This window comes from Dermacentor silvarum, chromosome 3, assembly GCF_013339745.2.
Source record: "Dermacentor silvarum isolate Dsil-2018 chromosome 3, BIME_Dsil_1.4, whole genome shotgun sequence".
NCBI lineage: Eukaryota > Metazoa > Arthropoda > Arachnida > Ixodida > Ixodidae > Dermacentor > Dermacentor silvarum.
In genome coordinates this window covers 152,544,471-152,567,729 of record NC_051156.1, presented here as the reverse complement: position 1 = coordinate 152,567,729, position 23,259 = coordinate 152,544,471, and the positions used below count along the sequence as shown (strand labels likewise).

The 23,259-nt window shown below is 45.8% G+C and overlaps 1 protein-coding gene across 1 annotated transcript in view; it reads left to right on the top strand.

Annotated features, from left to right (window-relative positions):
* The window catches only part of LOC119444062 (uncharacterized), a 44,950-nt gene extending 22,011 nt beyond the window's left edge, over positions 1-22,939 (top strand). The window contains exons 10-14 of the mRNA XM_037708572.2: positions 9,972-10,049; positions 10,780-10,957; positions 17,146-17,313; positions 19,376-19,513; positions 22,563-22,939. Coding sequence (XP_037564500.2) covers positions 9,972-10,049; positions 10,780-10,957; positions 17,146-17,313; positions 19,376-19,513; positions 22,563-22,643 — 643 coding nt within the window. The 3' untranslated portion in view covers positions 22,644-22,939. The remainder of the gene's footprint in view (positions 1-9,971; positions 10,050-10,779; positions 10,958-17,145; positions 17,314-19,375; positions 19,514-22,562) is intronic.
* Positions 22,940-23,259: the final 320 nt, after the last annotated feature.

Genomic DNA, 23,259 nt, shown 5'->3' with positions numbered 1-23,259 from the left:
AAACAATACTTCGAAACTCATCCTGCGATGCAAAGCTACAAAATATAACCTTTATTCGCACATACAACGACGTCGAAGAGTTTTCCTCGCGCACTTTTTTCTACTCGTTCTGCGTCTTCACACCTTAAAGTTTTTCATACAATTACTAGAGGCACAGTGGCGCTAGTTTCTCTAGACGGGAGCAGCAAGGAGCGCCGGTTCACCCAGAATGGGAATGATGGGCAGCACATAACTTGCCTAAACTTTGTCCTTGTGGCTTTAAAGGGCTACGTGGCTTTGAAAACTTATCATTACTAACGAAGCATGGCGTTATAAATAATCAAACTAACACTAATATGTCTGTCCAACAGCAGGATTCGAACACAGGGCCTCTAGTAGCGCAGAAGTTTGATATTAAAATCATTACGCCACGTACGTATCATTAGCCATTATGTATATTCGCAGAGGCTTATTGCCTTCTGCACTAAAAAAAAGTACACATTGCTTTGAAATTTAGGCTAACGAAGGCAGATAAGGCCATTTTTTGTGCCCCTCGTTCCATAAAAACAACCTAAATAAAAATGAGGGAAACCCGCACCACCACAGGTATCGCAGGTTGAAACCAATGAAACATAAATGAAAAGGGGTATGAACCCAAAACAGTTTTGAAGAAAAGCCAATGGTGAGAAAAAAAAAAAAAACCAACTGCGAGAGGGGCGGAACGAAACGCCAAGATGAGAGCGTTGGCAACGAAACTCGATTTTCTCAAAGGTCAGCATTGGCAAGGTGGGATGCATCGCGACGGTATTTATTAAGCAAAGCTCACAAAGGCACTGAATACAGAAAGGAAAAAAGAAGGGCTGTAGGAGAGATAGGAAGGGTGTCCAAGGCGGCAAGGCAGGCCATCGAAAGCAAAGGCCAGGCAGGTGCGGGCAGGTGGTAGTAGGCGGATGCCCAAAATCCAGGAAAAGGAGGTCAATGAAGTGCTGAAAAGGCTTGTAGCTGTGAAATATTTAAAGAGTAGGAGGAAGGTAAAGCGAAAAGAAAGCACCAATGTGATGTCACACAGAAAAAAAAACGAAATGGCGTGTGCAGGGGAGCGCGAAGAAGAACGATGGTGATGATGACAGGTATGAGGATGGAGTCCAGTCATTCCGCGAATGGTACCCCCGGAGCAACGCCCCACCTTAGTTAGCGTAACCAAGGGCACCAAACAACGAAAGCAGGAGAAGGATATGAGAGAGAAATGTGAGGGCGAGAAAAGATGCAAGTAGTAGAAAGAGAAAGGAGTCAAGAAGAAGATGGGAAAGTAAAAGAAGAAATGAGGCGATAGAGGCGAATTAAGAGTGCTCTCTTCCGCTGGTTAAGGAGAAGTGAAGGGTAGTGTGAGGGACTGAGAAGAAAGTCATTGCGGTCCTTAAGTAATGTAGCAACCTCTGAAGTTAATGGGCAATGGTTAAAGTAATGAAGTAGGTCGATACAGGAATCACCGCAGGCACAGTTACTATGAGGGGAGAGATGAAACCGGAAAAAGTGAAAAGGTAATCGAGCATGACAGGTGAGAAATTGAGCAAGAGGTTTGCGGGGCGGGAAGAAGGCAGGTATCTGTAACACATTAGGAACCCAGTGGTAGAGCGCCGTGTCCGCGCTGTCGCGCGACCAGGCAACATGCCACTGGGCGTAGGAGGATGCACGCATCCTAGATTTAATTGAGGCCTGGGAAAGAAGAATGGACCTGGAAATTCCCCGCGCCGCACCCGAACCGGCGATGCTGTCTGCAAGCTCATTGCCGACAACACCCCGATGGGCGGGCACGTGAAATAAGAAGACGGGGCGGAATGATAAGATAGAAAGGAGGAGTTGTTTAGCTTCATGGACGTAGGTATTGGTGGTGGTTAAAGCGGATATAGCGTGAAGAAGGGAGAGGCAATCAGAGTAGATATGAAGCGGGGTAGTATGAGGTAAAGTGCGGACGTAGATGAGGGCCTCTAAGAACGCGATGACCTCAGTAGAATAAGCACTGGTTGCCCCGATGATCCTGTATCGACCCACTTTGATGATGCGGCCATGAGGGTGAAACAAGACGAATGCAGAACCAGCGGAGAAAGAAGTGTAAGAACCATCTGTATACAGATGATAGACAGGCAGGGACGACACATGATGGACTTGACGCAGTTCCAGAATTTGAAAGTGAAGGCGAAATTTGAGACTAGGATGAATTAGCCAGGGATTAAGAGGATACTGGGTGTCACGGGGGTCGTACGTGTAGGGGCCATAAAAGGTAAGGGTTTTGAGACTAAAAAGGGAAAATTGAGCATTTAAGCGATCCAATTCAATAGTTATGGGGAAAGCGTGGGCGAGAACCTGAAGGGAGGAAGTGCGGGTGGTGCGAAATGCGCCAGTCATGGTTAAAAGGAGAGTGCGTTGTATAGAGGTTAATTTAAGTTTAAACTGCGAAGTCGGGAAAGTCGGCCACCAAACCGGGGAGGCGTAAGTGAGAGAAGGAAGAAGCACCTGATTGTAAAGTAAACGTAAAACGGGAGGAGACAGAGAATAATGCATACGGATGAACAAGAGGAGACGGGTGGAGAGAAGATCTGATTTCGTACGGAGGTAATTTAAGTGTTCGTTAAACGTAAGATTAGTATCGAAAATAACGCCCAGAATCCGAAGACTAGTTTTTGAATGCAGAGAGGTGCCATTTACGCGAACAATGGGTTGGCGGGTGCGTGATGATGATGAAGCATGACTGTTCGGAAAGTATAGAAAAAAGGATTTGTCGGTGCTGATAAGGACTTTACATCGCGAAGCCCAAGCGGAAATAAGGCGGAGAGATTCGGAGGCTTTGGCCTCAAGTTCTAGTCGACTGGTGGCGGAAATCACCAGCACCGTGTCATCCGCATACGCTTGGGCGAATACATCTGGGGGAAAAGGAAGTTCGAGCAGGCCATAAATCACAATGTTCCACAGTAAAGGACTGATAGGGGAACCTTGAGGGCTGCCCAATGTGGGAGTAGCGGACACCTCGCCAGCCTGAGAACGGAACGTGACTTTACGGTTATGGAGAAAGGAACGGAGAAGGTGGTAGAGGTTGTTGGGGCAGTTGTGGGAGCGGAGAAAGTGTAAAACGGTGGGATGCCAGACGCTATCGAAAGCGCCTTTAAAATCCAGGGAGATGAGCAATGCGTGAAGTTTCTTATCCTTAAAAGAGTCGAGAGTCCTACGGAGGCGGTAGAGGGCGATTGGCGCACTTTTCCCATGCGTAAATCCAAACTGATTCTTATGAAGCAGGTTGGAAGAGTGGAGGAAAAAATAAAGGCGGGAATTTAGTAAACGTTCTAAAATTTTGCCGAATAATGAATTCATAACTATGGGTCGATAAGACGAGGGAGAGTCGGGAGGGCGGTTGGGTTTTGCGATAAAAACAATACGTCCTTGGCGCCAATGAGAGGGGAAGTAGGATAAATTGAGACATTGATTGAACAAGAAAACAAAAAAGGCCGAATGATATTGGAATAGAGTTTTAAGCATGGGCAAAGTGACGCCATCGAGGCCAGGTGAAGCGTGTAAATTTCCGGAATTAAGTGCGTGCTCGATTTCGCCAACAGTGAACGGCAGATCATTGACAGAAGGGTGATAAGGAGTGGCGGTAATAATTCGAAGGTGGGAATGGTACAAGTCATCTGTTGCAGGAGAGTCCAGGGAGATCTGTTGCGTCAACAAAAACCTGGCAGAATCGAGCACGCTCGACGTAAAAGTGCCATCGGGAAGGGGAAGAGAAGGGAGTTGATGTGAGACATGAAGTTTGGCAAAAGAGATTCGGAACGGAAGGCCAAACAGATTACGTTTTGAAAGGTCAGAGCAAAGCGATTTGGAGGCGGAAGTTTTAGCGCGATCTATATGAATTTTATAGGCGGCGTGAGCGTCGTAATACTGGTTCTTAAATGTCTGGCGAAGAAGTGGGTCAGGGGTTCGTTGGAAACGCCGGCGTAAAGCGCGGATTCGCTTACGCTCAAGAGTGAGCTCCGGTGTCCACCAGGCGTTATTAGGGCAATGGTGAGATTTAACCCAACGCGAATGAGCTTTGTAAAGCTTGTCAAACATGAGGTAGAATTTCGCGATGACGAGGTCAACAGCGTCGGAGGAAGAGAGCGTCGTGGTCACCACCCTGTGAAACCAAGGGGATTGCACGAGCGACTCCAAGAGCTTTGATGTGCCAAATTTGGTGAGCCGTTTAATCCTCGGTTTTGTGTGCGCGAAAAAGGCGAACTTGATGAATTTGTGATCGGATAGCGTTTCGCAGTCCACTACAGCCCAAGAGTAACCACAGTTAATAAGGGGGACTGAGGCAAAAGAAACGTCAATCCAACTTTGAGCAAAGTGGGATTGAAACGTGGGAGGGGAGCGGGGGTCGTTCAGAACTTTCAAATGATTGGAGGCAGCGAATTGTGCGAGTTGAGCACCACGAGTATCCCCGTCGACCGCACCCCAGAGTAAGTGCTTGGCGTTGAAATCGCCCGCCATGATGGCAAAAGGCGTGGGAAGATGGCTAAGGTGCACTTTAAGTTCATCAAATAACGGTTCGAGGGGTTCATGGGGAGGTGCATAAACTGCCACGATTGCAAAGGAGGAGGATGGAGCGGCACATGTGGCAATGACTTACAAAACTTTCCATCAGCGGCTCCGGGGCCCGATGGGATCACTTCGACCATGTTAAAAATTTTATATAAAGAATCGCCAGAATGTTTATTAGACATAATCAATTATTCCGTCAGAAGGGCATGGGTTCCATTGGAGTGGAAAATTGCCAAGGTCATTCCGTTGCTTAAAAATCCGAGTGACGGATATATATTAGACAATATAAGGCCAATCGCGTTAACTTCAAATTTAGTAAAATTGATTGAAAGAGTTATCAATATTCGTATCGTAAATTTTCTTAATGAGCGATCGATTCTAAGTCCGAAACAAATTGGTTTCAGATCACAGTGCTCTATATGGCAGGCCCATATTGACCTTGAAAGCCGTATTCAGTTGGCAAGGCGCCAAAGGCAGTATGCGGCATTAGTCACTCTAGATATCTCAAAAGCATATGACAGTGTTGAACATGTGATATTGATCAACCAGCTTCAAAAGATTAACCTTCCAAAATACCTTCAAGTATGGATTTCAGAATTTTTAAGGAACAGAGAATTTTATTGCTTCCAAAGCGGCATTTCTTCGGCTAGGTACGCACAGTCAAGAGGCGTTCCACAAGGGGCAGTACTTTCTCCAGTCTTATTTAATATTCTAATGAGTTCCATCCCATGTCATGATGATGTACATACTTATGTGTACGCTGATGACATAGCGTTTTTTTCATCGGCAAATGACATCCAAAAACTTTATCAAGTATTACAGACATACTTGTCTGCTATAGAAAGATGGCTTGATGCGATGCATCTCTGTCTCAACGTTAACAAATGCTCAGTGCTTACGTTTCCATTAACGGACCCCATATATATTTCACTCTCTTATCATCTACATATTATCCCACAAGTAGAGACAGTCAAGTATCTTGGGGTGATATATGACGGTTCACTGTCATGGAAGTCACACATTGACTATATTGCAACAAAAGGTATTCGTGCGGTTGGCTTGCTGCGTAGGCTGAGCAATAGTCGATCAGGAATGCGAAGAGCAACGCTTTTAACAATATACCGCATGTATGTTCGACCGGTATTAGAATTTGGATGCGTACTGTACTCTAGAGCTCCTGCATATAAACTTCGCCCTCTTGTTCTTCTGGAGAGGCAGGCCTTGCGACAATGTTTAGGGCTACCTAAATTTGTAGCAAATGAAGTTTTGCATCTGGAAGCTAGGCTGCCATCTCTTGTTACGAGGTTTCGATTATTAGCTGTACAGTCATATTTAAGACTATATGAATCCCCTATAAGGCGTTCACAAACAGTTTTCATCTCCCAGCCGGACTTGTTTTTCGGATTGTACTGGCCGCGATTCCACACACCACAAATTATTTTTATTCAAACTCTCCTAGATCAAATAAACATACAAATTCGTGAGGTGAGTCCTGTTGTTTACAACACCAATTCCATTAAAATTCAGTATGATGATATTTTCCCTAAAAATGCTAAGGCATTATCTTACCGCATGCTAAGCTCAATATTAAATGATTACTTTTTGCACGTTCCGATCAAGACAGTTATTGCCACTGATGCTTCTCAAAATGAAGAAAAGTGTGGAATTGGAATATTTTCTCCTATTCTTGATTGGTCGTTCTCTCTTCGCCTCCCAGACTTCGTACCGATCTTTCTAGCGGAATTTTTAGCTGTCGTTCTAGCCCTCCGTAAACTCAATACATCAACATGTTCTACAGTAATCGTGACGGATTCTTTATCTCTGTGCTCCTCCCTCACAGCGTCCGATAATTCCCCAGTTTTGCGAGCTTTCAAATCGTTAGTGCCCCCTCACTTAGCTTTGATTAGATTGGTGTGGGTACCAGGGCATAAGGGCCTATTTCTAAACGAAATGGCAGATTCGTTGGCGAAAGCGTCCCTGAATGGCCCGGTAATTCATATCCTACCGATTTCAGCTTTCATCATAGGGGCTAGATTTCGGAGAAAAATGATGCTGCGTGAATTTCACGCCCCTTCTTTAACAAAGTCGTCAGATTTTCAGCACTTGTCGCATTATTGGAATAGCAAACTCTGTCAAACGCGTTCACTTGAAGTCGCAATCACTAGACTACGCTGCAGAATTCCATTTTTAAATTTTTACCTACACAAAGCTGGTCTGGTTCCCTCACCTAACTGTTCCTATTGTGGCCAACATGAAACATTAGATCATTTTCTAATTGTCTGTGAAAGATATTCTGAATTGCGAAAAAGAACCTTAGAAACACCGTTCCGCCTTCTTAGATTAGAATTAAATGTTCAAAATTTACTATCATTGGGGGCCTCTACCCTTGGGCACAGCGACGGGAAGGTTGTAGATGCCATCCAGAATTACATTACAGGGTCAGAAAGATTTAGATGACAGAATCACGGCTTAGGGTACCGAAATATTTTTACAAATTTGATGACTTGCTATCTACTTCTTTTTTTTTTAATTCATCATTTACTCCTTATTCTATTCAAGTCATTTGATATATTCTAATTATTCATTCTCAGATGCGTATATATTCCCACATTTATGTTTGTTTTGATTTATACATCTCCATTCTGATTGGTATTTCAAACTACCCGGTTCTTGGCCAATCCCCCAGAGTGGGTATGTGCCAGTAACTTCAAGGCTCTACATCTACATCTATAAAGAGGACTGCAGTGGACTAGAAAAACGTCGTAGCCGTTTTTCGGGGCTAGCAGAACCAGTCGAGGGAGAAGGGGTGACGCAAACTTCAAGTGAGTTGTGGGAAGGTGAGGCAGGGTGTTGCCCCGAGTGTAAGGTTCAGAAATGATAGCAAAATCGATTGAGTGCTGTGTTATGTAATCTGCCAACAACAGCGTAGGCTGCCGGGAGTGCGCCAGATTGGCCTGTAAGAAAGTTACAGGAAGTACGTTAGCCATAAGGGTCCCCCATAAGCAGGCGAGGGAAATGACAACACCGACAGGAGGGGGGACACCACAGAAGGGTGCGTCACCACAAACCGACAAAAAGGAAAAAATAGGAAACGCGAAAAAGGTTGCAAAGGATAAAAGCGCATAAGGGTGAGAATGAAATCAGCGGAAGAGAGCACTGAAAAGTGAAGAATGGTAAGTATTCCGTGAAAGGAAAAAAGAACGACAAGTAAAAACAATGAAAAATGTACAAGTAAAGAATAAAGTTTGAAGCGTGAAAAGAAGATGGGACGAAAAAACAAACGTAAACAGAGAAGCACCGAGCAACCCGAAGGGGCACGCGTACCCGGCGAGAGGGGAAAGGGGGTCGCGCGGTGGCCCGTAAATACGGAAGTCAAACACGAACACAAGGAAGAAGACATCATGCGTATACAACGGCGAATTGACTGAGTCCGCAAAAAGAGCCACCGCGCGACCCCGAAGGCGCAGGAAAAGGGAGAGGAGGGAAGACTACCCATAATCGGTGCGCGCACGCATACGCGCGACTCGCTCCACCAGCACCGGACACGCGGCATCCCCAGTCGGGTGCGACGACGCCCGATCAAGCCGGCGGCAAACGGCACACGTCACCGCCACATCGCCCACGCGGACCGAACACGTCTCCACGAGGTGTGAACCCGCGCATTTGGTACACTGCGCCTTAGAAGGGTCCGCCTTATGCGGACAGGCACGTCTGGAGTGTCCATAAGTGGCGCAGAAAGTGCATGTAGGAACGTGCAGGTCCTCCCGCACCGCGACCGAAGTCCACCCAATCATTAGTTTGCCGCGGGCAATGAGAGACCGAAAAGCGGCCGCATCAACCTCAATCACGTGAGTGTAAGCGCCAGAGCGTTCGCGGAACGACACTCGAACGTGACAGGACTCGGGATTGAGTTGCAGAGTCGGGTTACGCGCGTTAATCGCGATAATGAGGTTGGGTCCAGAAACGCCCGGGTCCACACCGGAAACGCGCACATGCGGGCGGCGCTTTACGGCCACTCGGACCGAGATGGCAGCAGACGTGACCACATGGCTTTCAATCGCGGATTTGAGCCGGTCCAGAGATTGTTTATCGTCAGTAAAAACCGTGATGCCATGGCGGGTATGGTTCATACTGACATCTCCAATTCCCACAGTGACGGGGTCGAGATTAGCACTTAAAAGGGTCGCGACGTCGCGCGCCGGTGCCGAGGACGGAGCGATCGGTGTGAAGCAGATAAGGCGTAATGAAGGAAGCCACAAGTACGTCTGAATCCACAAGCACGAAGGTCAGGCAAATCCATGTGCTAACCATCATTCCCACGGTGGCCGAACGATACTGCAGCGCCTGAGTTCTCTCTTGCAATTATAGTGGGAAACTCTTTGTTCAAACCCGCTATGGCGACATCCATCAGTTTTGCTGGAACGAACGTTTATTGCATTTTATTTTCTTTTTTTTTGTATCTAAGGCGCTGTCATCTATTACTCGTACATTGGATTTACTTCCGCATGCCGTATTTTTCTATGAAATCACTAAGCGGATGATTTGTCCTCGAACCCACTCAATAAAGTGTGTTGATGTGTCATTGCGAACACTGCTACTTTTTCAGTTCTTTAAAGCCATCAACTGTTATGTAAAACGACTATCATGCCTTATAAATCGCGTTCCGATGCAGCACAAGCTCACCGGCTGCAGCACCTGCATGAGGTTTCGAATACATTGTGTTAGGGAAACGTCCAAGGGTGATAGGCGATGGGCGATGACGTGAACACCACATACATAGGCCATAATTATACTTTCTTGAAAGAATAAAGCACCTCTTAAGCATTTTCAAAAATATACGGTGACATATTGTTTCATGTTTCAGAACCAACCGCAATAGAGTAGGCGAGCTTAATAAATTTTTCAGGCACTTCTGTAAACACTTCAGTAGACATTTTTTTCAGAACTTCTCTTTCTTGTGTCTGTGTCTTTTGTTGCGCTTATGTACCTGTTCACTTCTGTAGAGTTCGAAAGGAACGGCGCTGAGCTTCAACCCAAGTAAAAGAACGCATGACATCTGCAGGAAGAAATAGGGAATTATTTCGCATGCACAGGCCCTAGCAAAAAACATCCTCTTCTGAAAAAGTTTCTTGCGTTGCACTTTACTGGTAAAATGAGCAAAAGAAGAGAACCCACAACCCTGTACAAAACCTGCTAAAGCCTCCGCGACATGTCATCCTAATGAGCATCTTCTCGCCGCATCTTTAGCGCGCTTAGCGCGTAATCATTTCGCAGCATACGTTATTGGGAGAAGCAGAATACGTTATAAACCCGATCTGCTGCTAGTGCGATCGTACATCTTCAAATAAATATCGCGCCGCAAATTACGGACAAAGTGCATGAGAGCGTTAAACTAAGATGTTTTAATATCCACGCAGGCCGAGGGAAGTCATGGGCATCGTGATGCTGACCGTAATCGGCATCTCACTTGCCATTGACACGGACCGCTACATCGGGTAAATTTATTAAGGCGAAAGCCTTAGGAGTCTATGTTGGCGGTTGACCTTGGCGAAACTGCGCCGTGGCGAAAAATGGCAGACGACACAAAGTGTAACAACAACGCGTCAAAAACTGCTCGGATTGACGTCACATTTCCCAGGGAAGTTTCTGTACGCAAAGTAAATTAGTGGCTTTGAAAAGAAAATATGGTACATTTCGGGCAGGGAGGGAATCAAACCCGGGCCTCCGGGGCGCGAGACGCGTATGCTTCCCTGAAGCCACGGCTGCTCCACAGTTCTGGTTTGCTTAAGTTGTGGCCTAGCGCGTGCGTCATTGGGCAGCGCACGTGATGGCGCGGAGGAGGTGGCACCACGTCATGAGTGTATAGAATGAGTGCGTTGGTGACTTTACGTGGTCCACAAACGGTATAATGCTTTCGCATTCCCGCACCTAAGCATTCTTAAGTGTCGGTTTGACTTCCTTTTGATATCCGTTCCCGTTTCGAGACCTGACCGCAAGATTTTCTCAGTTGATAGTGTGGCTCCCTTTCTTTACATTTCATCGGAGCTCATTTTTTGCGAGACGCGCGTTAACGATAAGTTTATTTCGAGGCAAGACATGCTTTGATTGAGTTATGTGTCGACACTAGGTTTTCAATCTTGAGGTTTCATTACACAGCCTCGCGCCAGCTGAGACTTTTGCATAGAGAAGCCTGATTCTTGCTACATGGGCAACTTGCTATTCCAGCATGGACGCAACAGTGGTGTCTTCACTATGCGTGCTAGCGGTGGTCGGAGTTCCGCTGGAGCTGGGGAACCCCATGCTGGAGAACCGCGTCGTCACATGGCAGCAGGTGCTCCGTCGAATGCCTTGGGAACTCGTCCTGGTGCGGCTTGGTGGAAATGCCCTGCAGCTAGTCGCTATGGTAGTACAAGAAGCTTGAGTACAAGCAGTTTATCCAGTATGGATTAGTGCTATTTGTGATCGCTATTTGTCATCCCTAGTGCTATTTGACAACGTCAAGAGGTGAACTTTCCACAAGTTAAGGTACCTTTTGAACCTGAATAAATAATAAACTAATACTCGTTATTTTCCATGAAATGTGGAAAGTTGCCGTAGGCCTAGATTCGCATGTATTTTTTTTCTTGCTTTTTTTTTACTTTTTGTTCGTTTCTTTGTTCAATGTAAGAGCGGTGCGCTGGATATTGCTACTGTCCAGGATGAGGATTGGGAAGAAATGGGCGGTTAATTGGGACAGCTTGTGATACACGGTACGAGTTCACGATTGAGGACAGTGTGCGGAATATCGTCCGCTTAGATTCGTACCGAGAAGAGCGTAACATGTCTTTAACTTTGCCGAAGCCCTACCCACCAACAGGACCTATTATATGCCAGATACAGACCAGCACGCAATAAAATTCTGCCCGCATACATCGCCTCGCGGCTTTCTTATGTAAGTCCTCCTACCTTGTTCCCTTGTTCCCATCATCATCATCAACCACCTATATTTAGGTCCACTGCAGGCCGAAGGCCTCTCCCGGCCATCTCCGATTACCCCTGTCTTGCGCAAGCTGATTTCAACTTGCGCCTGCAAATTTCCTAATTTGATCACCCCACCTGCTCTTCAGCCGTCCTCGTCTGCGCTTCCCTTCTCTTGGTATCTATTCTGTAACTCTAATGCTGCACCGGTCATCCATCTTACGCATTACATGCCCTGCGCAGCTCCATTATTTCGTCTTAATGTCAACTAGAATATCGGCTATACCCATGTGCTCTCAGATCCACACCGCTCTTTTCCTGTCCCTTAACGTTAGGCGGGACAGTTTTCGTTCCATCGCTCTTTGTGCGGGCCTTAACTTGTTCTCGAGCTTCTTTATTAATCTCCAAGTTTCTGCCCCATGTGTTAGCACTGGTAGAATGCAATGATTGTAAACTTGCACAATGATTGTACAACGACGGTGGTAAGCTCCGCGTCAGGATTTGGTAATGCAATCTCCAACGCAATGCACTCCAACCCAATTATATTTCTTTCTCATGATCAGGGTCCCCTGTGAGTAACTGACCTAGATAAACGTACTCCTTTACAGACTCTAGAGGCTGACTGGCGATCCTGAATTCTTGTTCCCTTGCCAGACTATTGAACATTATCTGTGTCTTCTGCATATTAATCTTCAACACCACCCTTACAGTTTCTCGGTTAAGGTCCTCAATCATGTGCTGTAATTCATCCCCAATGTTGCTAAACAGCACAATGTCATCTGCAAACCGAAGGTTCCTGAGATATTCGCCGTTTATCCTTACTCCTAAGCCTTTCCAGTCTAAGAGCTTGAATACTTCTAAGCATGCAGTGAATAGCATTGGCGAGAGTGTCTCCTTGCCTGACCCCTTTCTTGATAGGTAACTTTCTAGTTGTGGAGAACCAAGGTAGCTGTGAAATGTTTGTAAATATTTGCCAAGATATTCACGTATGCCTCCTCTACTGCTTGATTACGCAACGCCTCTATGACTGGTGGTATTTCTACTGAATCGAATGCCTTTTCATAATCTATGAAAACTACATATATGTTGATTGTACTGCGCAGACTTCTCGATTACCTGATTGATGATATGGATTTGATCCATCGTGGAATATCCCTTCCTGAAGCCAGCCTGTTCTCTTCGCTGGCTGAAGTCAAGTGTTGCCATGATTCTATTGGGAATTATCTTGGTGAATATTTTTACAATACTGAAAGCAAGCTAATGGGTCTATAATTCTTCTATTCTTTAACGGCTCCCTTCTTATGGATTAGTATAATGTTGGTGTTCTTTCAGCTCTCTGGTATACTTGAAATCGTGAGGCATTGTGGATAAAGAGCCGCAAGCTTTTCAAGCATGATATCTACTCCATCTTTGAATAAATCGACTGTTATTTTTCTTCTCCAGCAGCTTTTCCCCTGGCAATGTCTTGCAAGACACTTCTAACTCCATCACTAGTTATAGAACGATCTTCTGTATCTTGTCCATCACTACTTCGAATGAAAGTAGCTTGGCTGCTCTGGGCACTGTACAGGTCAGTATGGAAGTCTTCCGCTGCGTTTACTATGTCATCGAAATTGCTGATGATATCACCATGCTTATATTTCAGCGCATGCATCTTGCCTTGTCCTATTCCAAGTTTGCTTCTCACTGATTTCATGCTGCATCCCTATTTTACTGCTTACTCAATCTTTTGCACGTTACATTTTCGAATATCCTTTACTTTCCTATGTTTATCAGTTTTGACAGTTCATCGAAATATATCTGGTCTCTCGAGTTTGACACTTTCATGTTTTGTCGTTTCTTTATTAGGTCATTTGTTACTTGGGAGAGCTTACCTACTGCTTGCCTTGGTGCCTTACCTCCCACTTCAATTGCTGCTTCTGAGATCAGCCTTGTTAGGGTTTCATTCATTTCCTCTATGTTGTGTTCATCTTCCTGTTCTAAAGCTGCATATTTATTTGCTAGCACCAGCCTGAATTGGTCTGCTTTTACCCTTACTGCGTGTAGGTTGACTTATTTCTTCTTGACTAATTTTATTATTTCTTTTTTTTTCAAATTGAGAGAAATCCTAGACCTCGCTAACCTATGGTGACACGATCTCGACCGGGTGAGGTGAGTCGTCACCGCAAGAATCAGGAGACGGCGACGGCATCGAGATGATGAAAAATAGAAAACACGGTATTCACTCCATTTCTACATGGTTGTGACTCTATCTTAGCCTCGAGCGGTTCTGTCTAACACGGGTGCCAGTTCGGCCTTAAATAACCCCTCACGTCTTGTGGCAGCCGATGTCCCCCTGGGGAACTTGTGGAAGTGTCAGTGCTTTTGTCAGGTTGTCACGTAGACGACATCTTCTCCTTCGTGCCCTCCCCTTTAGTTGATTACGCAGACGCCTTTGCGTCTGCTCAGAGCGTAGAGGTGTGACGCTTTCTCGGGGATGAAGGAGATTATCTCGACACGGGAAAACGTGCGGGCCTGTTTCCCACACTTGAGGGAGCCTAGTTTCCTGGAAGATCGTAACAGCCTCTCGTAATGGGAAAGCGTGCGGCGATGTATCCCTCACTTTGAGAGGTCGAATTCCAAGCCGACCATACAAATGGCCACTGCACTTTACCCTACCTAACACTTCTACATCGTGCACTATGATAAGATCGGCAGAGAGTATGAAATCTATTTCATTCCTTGTTTCTCCATTAGGGCTTTTCCAGGTCCACTTCCTGTTGCTGCGCTTCCTGAAGAAGGTGTTCATTATTTGGAGCCTATTTGTTTCCGCGAATTCTACCAACATCTCTTCTCAAGTGTTGCTAGAATCAATGCTATAGTTGCCAATTGCTCGCTCGCCAGCCTGCCTTTTCCCCACTTTTGCATTGAAGTCGCCCATGACTAAAGCATACTGAGTTCGCACCTTTCTCATTGCTAATTCAACATCTTCACAAATCTGTTCTTTTTCTTCATCATCGTGACTGGAGGTTGGGATGTAGGCTTGTACTACCTTTATTCTAGACCTCCTATTCAGCTTTAATACGACGACTGCTATCGTCCCAATAATGCTGTAAACTTCATCAATGTTGCCCGCTGTGTCCATATGGACTAGAAATCCTGCCCTGAATTCTCTCTTATCTGGAAGACCTCTGTAGCAGAAGACGTGGCCATTAGTCAGCACTGTGTAAGCCTCACCAGTTCTTCTAACCTCACTAAGCCCAATATTATCCCAGGCAATGCCTGATAATTCCTGAAATAGCCCTGCTAAGCTAGCCTCACTCGATAGGGTGCGCCTGTTGAACGTTTCCAGGGGCGCTATAACGTTAGATGGTTCCCTAACTGTTTTGATTCCAATTTCTGCAATCCGCCTCCACGATTGTTCAAAACATTTTCGGGCCACTCCCAACTTCGCCTGTCTGTCACGCGACGTCACGAAATCCGCGATAGCTCCCCATCTGATATAAAGTGTACACACTGATTATGCATGACTAAACCGCACAAAAGAAAAATAATCATTCCTGATTCGACGTATTTTCACCATCAGCCCTCTGCTATTGGTCAAATGCTTTCTGGTTATGCCCACTTCGCCTGTCTGTCACGCAACCTCGCAAAACCGCGAAAAGTCACCACGTCAAAGTGACGTGTATGCGAAAAAAAAGCATTAATATGCCGAACAAAGCTGAAAATTTTTCTGAATAGCCAGAGACTACCCCGTTCTGAACGGAATAGAAGATGGCTGCACGCCGATCGCTGAGGCCCTCGCTACTCCCACCTGCCGGTGAGCATGTATTTATTTGCGCATGATAAACCTTTTTGCGTTGCATTAAAACGTTATCGAGCCTTTTGGCACGTATACGAAATCGCTCTGCCAACTCTTCCTTGCTGAGGATCCGTTTTAAGCGGCATTCTTATCCTTCCGTTGCACGCCGCCGCGATTTTCGACCAGCCACCGCAAGCTAAGTTAGGCGAAGCGGACCAATCGGAGAAGCCGGCACCACCCACTTCATGCGGTTATCTATATTCACTGTGCTGGCTCGGCCCCGTCGAAACCCTCTCCACTAGAGCGTGCTCCTCGCCTCTTGTCAGCCAATTAGATAATAAAAACCGCTGAGTGTAGATAATGTTATTGGTTTTGAAAGCGAACAAAAGTGACCTCCTATAAAAGAGGAGAGTGTTTGATTTGGTTGTTCAGAGAACACTGCGGGTCACCGCCCGATGGTGGTTACGTAAATTTCACGTCAGAAGTTTGGAATCAAAACAGTTTGGAATCATTTTACGTTATTGCGCCCCAGGTTCAGTTTCCGTTCAGTGGTGGCGTGGAGCAGAGATAGAACACCGGGCTACCTAATCTCAAGGTCGTAAGTTCGAATACTCCTCCAGTGCCCTACATTTTCAGTCATGGAGTGGCGCATAACACCGGCAAAAAATATATTGCCGAGAGCTAGTGGGACTATACTAGTCCATGTGCAACCAAATTAGGAAGGCCCACTAACTTCAACAAAGTCACTTCCTCACCAGAACAGGAATTGGCCTCTCTGGTGCAGTATTCGGCCACTACCTCCCTCATGACTCCTACAATTAACCAATGGTCCTCAGTCTCCAGCGGCTACGGAGCACCTGACCTAGGCGGCGGTCAGACCTGCGACGCACCAGAGGGTGCTACGAATCTCTGGGTCCGGACAGGCCGCCACTGGAAACTGAACCCGCCAGGGATACCATATTCAAACTCTACCTCTCCCCAGCCATACCCACCTCTCCCCAACTCCTACCACTTAGTGGGTGACTGAAGCCACCGGCTTTAATGGGCAGCGGTGTGCACGGCGCACTGCATCGAAGCAGCACTGTAGAACTCTGCCATCCCTGGACTGAGGGCTTTGACACAAGCGCATCCATACTTTCCAATGAAATGTTTTCTTTCCCCGTCTCTCTCAAATGCCACAGCGCCGGCTTGGACTATGTCACTGAGCTACTTGCCCACAGGAAGGCCATTTCTTCAACTCATTCTTTTCTAGAAACTCACACGGGTTTCCTACGTAGCTGCGAGTATAGATCAGCTTAGACGCCAAAATTTTCTTTGTGATTTAGACACACATTGAGATTTCCGTAGAGATGGTTTCAAAAATTTTATTACGCTGTAGCTTGAGCACACTTTGCTTTCCGGCAAATGGTGGCAGAGTTTAGTTTCCGAGACTCCATTTAACACAGGTGTGGTTGCAGAATCATTGCGACGGTTATCACGGTGTCTACTCGGTGCATTTCGCCTTCGCATTCACCTGTCGCGTTGGATGCTTGTTGTCGACCATCCACTGAAGATACCCTCCCCTCCTTTTCTTTATTGCGACAGCAATTATATACACACAACAAGCAAATTTTGACCCTCATCGTCACTGTCGCCGTCGGTGTCGCCATGGTCCTCCGCATATATATGGTATATGGATGCTACGTGCTTATCCACGCCGTATACGCTGGTTATACTGCCATCCTGTTCAATCACTAAAGCTACTCATACCAGATCTTACATTTATTACTAAGTTATTCGTCAGCTGCTTCGTATCCGGACCGAATGATGGGATTCTACAGTTTCTTTCATAAAAGCAAACAATCCGCTCGCAGCGTTCCAAAGCGTCAGCGTGGTTCATGGAAAGCCAGCTGGAGAACGACATCAACTACTACGAGCACCCCTTCTCGCGCCAGATGGGCATGCTAGCGAAAACAGCGCTGGTGTCTGAGCTGGGCATTGCGGACATCCGCCCATTCATGGTCAAAAACATGGTGGTCATGGTGAGTTTTCGATCGAGTGTTTTTATAACTGCAACGCCGAGACGCGTCTCGTTATAAAGCCGGGCTCCTCTCTCGCACTTGGCTATGAGCGTCCCATCTGAAACGGGTCGGTGCATTGCGCCACCAAGCTCTTGTTCTGATTTTGCCTGACGTCCTACCTATCTTTTTCGGTCCTACCTAGACTAATAATCATGATGATGATGATGATTTATTCGCATTCCCTTTCAAACGGGACAGTGAAAAATAGTCACCCAGCCTGCTTTATTTAATCACGTATGCTGACATGCTTTTTCATTGTATCATTTTTTTATACTTATCCTGAATTTCTTTGTCTGCCTCAAAACTTCTTTATCTACCTCGTACCGCTACCTATGCTTGTAACGAATCCGGTCCTATCGATCTCTTTCCTGCTTTCTTTTCACCAATACTCCAAACGCCTCTCGCTAAGCTCGACTGCTGACCGGTCGATGCTTCCGTCCAGCGTGAGCTTCCACTTGACACGCTGCGTCGCCTAGCGGCACCACCGGGAAGTTTCCGCTTGCTGTGTGTGTCAGTGTATATTCAGACAAGATTGTATGAACATACGTATTTGACGCGGGTTCTATACCACCCTGCAACGAAAAAATTTTAAACAATTTTTTTGTCAGTTGGGAGTGGCACACACAGTGACTGAGGCTGGTGTCAAAGAGGTTAATTGACGAGCGGCACGTACGCAGTGGCACGCACCCAGTGACACAAGTTGGGATGAAAGAGGCTCATTGAAGATCGGCACCATGCCCCCGAGTGCCATACCCAGTCCCCTAAGTTGGTCCAATGGTTGATCTTGAACAGTAGATCAACGCGATGCTCAACCCAAGAACACGGACTACCCAATGACCTGAGCTGGCCCGAAAACAGTTAGATAGATAGATAGATAGATAGATAGATAGATAGATAGATAGATAGATAGATAGATAGATAGATAGATAGATAGATAGATAGATAGATAGATAGATAGATAGATAGATAGATAGATAGATAGATAGATAGATAGATAGATAGATAGATAGATAGATAGATAGATAATGGTAATCGCAAAAAGCTCTATGCACTTTGGTCTCAGTCTCATCCGTTTCTGTTTTTCAATGCTCTTACAGTATTGAGCTTTTCTTTAAATTTGCACCCTGGGTGATTATTGACATTCAAATATAACAAAATAATTTATGTGATTCGGCGCTTATAAAGAATTAGCTGATCATCAACGCGATTATAATTTCTGGTAGATTTCATCACCTCATACATCGTCAGGTTCTGTGGAGAGCCCCAGCTTCTAAAACGGCTGGAAAACGCATTTGTTTCCAACTACTTGCTCTGCGTGTTGCTTGGATCCATGCAGGTGTGCACGAGTTCTGCCAAGAACTGATGACGAACACATCGTGATAGGTGTCTGGCTACCTATCGTGATGTGTTCGTCATCACTTCTTTGCATGGTGCCGAAGAGCGCCGCGTGAAGCATGTTCTCGCAGCAGTTCGCATTGCACAGTGTGACGGGATATGTAGCTATCGATCGAAGACTTCAAGCTCTCTTTAGCAACAATGATGATGTTGTTTGCCGAGATAAAGAGTAAACAATTTATTCTATAAGTTGTGTATGTCTATACATACACAACGTATGTAACGTGTTTATGAGAGTCTTGACAGGTTTCGAGTTTGAATAAGCTATGTTCTGAATTGGTGACGGACAGACACACTTTCCGCCATTGTTCCAATATCTGTTTATAGAAAAGCACCATGGTGTTAAAATTAATCTCGTTGAAAGACATCTGAATTGTCTCGTTAAAAACAGTTTTTATTGTGAAATTATTTTTAGTACGCACAAGGTAAACTCTGTTGGCAACGATCTGAGGTACAGGAGAACTTTGTCCATCCGAGACAAACCTACTCCGCTTAACTTGACCAGTGATTAATTCAAAAATATAATCCGTGTCAGATGTGACCACAAATCTGAATGCTATTCATGCGTCATTCCCACAGGAAAGACTTTGACACGTGCCGATTATTCCCGCATGGCTTGCTGTTACAGGCTGAGCGGTCCCGCAAGCATCCGCTGTACTTCGCCCTACCCGTCGCATTGGAGTCAGGCTGCGTGCTTCTGATGCCTTACACGCAGCTGCCGCTAATCTTCCTACACGTGTACGCTGACGTCAGTTGCTCTGAGCTGGTGAGAAATGATTGTTTTGCATGTTATCAGGTTCTTCGAGGCGGTAACGATGAAGAAGGCACGAGCATCGCTGTTGAAAGAATTGATTGAGTAATTGAGCTTGACATAGTTGAATGTTCATCGTGGGAGCCAAGAGTCATCGAACAAAACTCTTTATTTTCCTGAGCTAACTGTTTACGATTGTACAGTGCCGTTGACTTTGGTATTCTGTGAAAAAGCAGCCGATATCTAGAGGCTCGCGCATTTGTGATTACTAAAACCAAGGCTCGTTCGATTTCCGAAGTTGCTTTAAACGTGACTCTAGAGCTAATATAAGTTAGCTTGCAACAGTACTTAGGAGTATAATATCATGTAATGGCACTGATGTGGTGTACAGAGAGGACGCTCCAGCTAACTTGCTCTTTGGGATGCGCGCAAAGGTTAAAGCCTTGTCGCCTGGACCCTAAAACAGTACTATCTTTCACGACAGCTCCGACTGTATCGAGGAATAGCCGTGCAATTTTAAAGGTCAAAGCAAGAACGCGGTGCGAGAGGCGCTTGCAATATGCAGAATGCTCTTTTACCCCTGGCAACAATTTGTTATGCCCGTTTCATACACATCAAGCAACGCTAGGAAGGCTTGGGAGCAAACTTCTTTCACTGTTTTCATTCACGACTAAAAATGGGATATAGGTACGCGTCATGGAATTCAATCTAACATTAGGTTGTTTCTTTCATGTAGCAAAAGATGACGTATTTATCTCAGGAAAGTAGCCGTCGATCAGCCTGTAGTACAGCCAGTTTAGCGGAGTACAGCGCTGGCGGAGGGCAGCGCTTGCATTCGCAGCCAAAAGATGATCGGTTTCCGTCGGAAAACTGGGAGCACAGAGGTGTGCGACTAATAGGTGAAGACGTAACCTAAGGCCACAGGATGTAGTTGTAATGAATTAAGTAGCTATTCCCCATCAGGTGTCGGGAGAAGAAAAATATTTAAGATAAAAAGCACGCGCGCTGTCGATGTTTTGTTTCATGATATTTGTTTGTGGGCTGCCATTCTCGAAATTCTTAGGAATAATTTTGCTAGGGATCTAAAACCTAGCATGAGCACCTTTAGTAATAGAATGATGTGGCAATATAGCCCGAGTATACCGCACGTCATATAGCCTACGTGTGCCTAATATATACGAAACATCACAGCAACGACGAAAGCAAAAAAGTCAGTTTCACCCGAAAGGCGAAGCATCGATTGCAATAGCAAATTAGTGGACAGCTATACTAAGTAAGGATAATAGCTTTATCGGCCGTATATACTTGTAAACATACGCCACTATTGAATTAACACACTTGGTGTTACGCGCGCACAAGCAAACATGAACGAATCTCACTTTATTACCGCAGAAACTCGCTGTCAAAATGCTGTAGTGAGTAAGCGCGGCAGCAGCAGCGAGCGAATTGACCTTCGTGCCGCCGTTCACATCAATGCGAACGAAGCCGCGAAAAAACAGCGCAGGGAGGACTCTGCCCCCGCCGCATATGGCTTTCAAAATACAGCGGCCCGAGCAGGCGCGCGCGTCGTAAAATGCGCCACCCCTCCCCTCCCGACCTGCCCTACCCTCCCCCAGAAGCCTTGCGGCCCGGCGGGCGCGCGCGGTCGCTTGGGCCGCGAGGGAAAGAACGCCTCCCCCCCCCCCCCCTACTCTCCCTGCTGAGTGTTGCGCGCGACTGGAAGAACGTTCGCTTCCTTCCCGCTTTCCGCCCTTACGCACGCGAGCTGGATCCGCGATCGCCGGCTCAGCCTCGCACGCTTTCCCTCGTACATACAGAGTACGGCGCGCGGTGACGACTTCATCGCCCGTGGACGTTTTTATACAGAACCTCAAGGCGACGACGACGATGAAGGTGACTGCAGAAATGCGCCTGGAGGGTCCATATAATTGCTATCGTAATAAAATTCGCTTGGAGTGGTCATATAATTGCTATCGCAACAACTCTATTGCTGAACACGCGGAGGGAGGCTTCTGAAATGACAGCACAACTCGCGTAGCTTCCGTAGCGTTGCCTGCTATGTAAAAAACGGAGTGTGCTCTCAATTAAGGCATAACTTGGTGCCTATATGCTATGCCGAAACCAGCAAGTGGCCAAGCAGATGCATTCAAGAAGCTCTTATAAAGGGCACGTGCTTAAGAAGAGAGACACCAAACGGAAACGGTGCAAAGAAGGCCTTTTGACAATTTGTTCACACCGTTAAGAAACAATGACATAGATTCAGAGACCAGCCGATGCTCACGTATATGAATAATACTGAGTTGCTCCAAACGAAAACATCACAATATATTGAGCGCAAGCCGGGTTGAAGGTATTACCACTTGACCAGGACACCAGATCCTCGGAATAGATCACGAGAAAAATCCTGTAAAATGACAAAGCTTCGCACCTGCGAGTAACATAGTAGCATTTTTTTTATAATCACATTCAGCAAGTATTCGCTTGTTGTGTCTATGTCTTTAGTATTGCCAACAGTTCAAAGATCTTTAAACATTTTCGTGCTGTAATCAAGACGTGTTATGTATTTGCCTTTACGCTGCTGCTCTCGCTGCTGCTCTCGCCTTTACGTCCAACACAGGCGCGGTTCCCCTCACGACAACGTTTACGTCGGCTCTCCGACCGTGCTCTTTGAATCTCTCAAGATGCACAATAAAATCAGTCTGAATCGAAAATAATGCGCCGTTTCCAAGTCCGCATACACCTACACCAATTGCTTGTGTTTTATACAATGTAACGTAGCGCGTGAAGCGACATACCCTCGGTAACCCCATAGATCGATGGCTGCAATATTCAAACAGAAAGAATTGTTTATAGGCATGTTTCAACTTTCATAAATTACATTTGAGCCCAGTAGCCTCAGAACACTGATTGGACATGTCACGTGCATAATATCTCGAGGCCCACAGGTCCATCTTTCCCTTAACAAGCAAATCAGCCTGTCATTAGGTCGCGCTATTGTGGTTAGCGCATCTTGAGTAAGCGCTTAAGCCTTTCTTGGCTAAACACTTTTCTCTGTCTTTCGCAGATGTGGCTGGGTCTGCTGCTCAAGATGCTTTCCAGCGTGGGATTCGTCATAGCTGCCAATACTGTTCTGCCTGAACAGTGATTCTCCAAACGTCGCCGCAGAAAAAATGGATCAGTGAAATTTGGAACGATTTATGCTCGTTTGCTTCGACTTTGACATTTGGCAAGCTTTGTCTCACTTCCATACGGTGTGACGGAAAGACGAAGGAGCAACAGATTGCGCATGTTTGATGTGTGCTAAGCCAACATAATTCGTTTTTGAAACTCTGGACTGCTCAGGGAGTGCACTTCTGCACCCTTCAAAGTTGGAGTATTCGTATAAGTGGTGTCGGTGGTGGAATTCGAGTCATTACTTTATCTGTAGTGATGTTCATGGGTTTATTTCCTTCTTTTATGTCGGATCATTGTATAGCGCTGGTGGTACAGCATTTTGAAATAAAAAATTGTCTGCAAGTAAGAAACACTACACCACCTGTTTCATTCATTATTCTAAATTTTTTTATTTTAACTCGCCTGTAACAAGCAGCGCTCTTCCAGCTTTTAGGTTGGATATGTGGAAGAGGCAATAATTACCTGCCTAGTGAATCAATATATCCCGGTAGCTAATTAAAGATGTATTGGTAAATTTACCTGTTAATATTTACTTCAGAGTGCAGGTTGTAAATACGAAATTGAAACCGAGCAGTAGTAAAGTTATG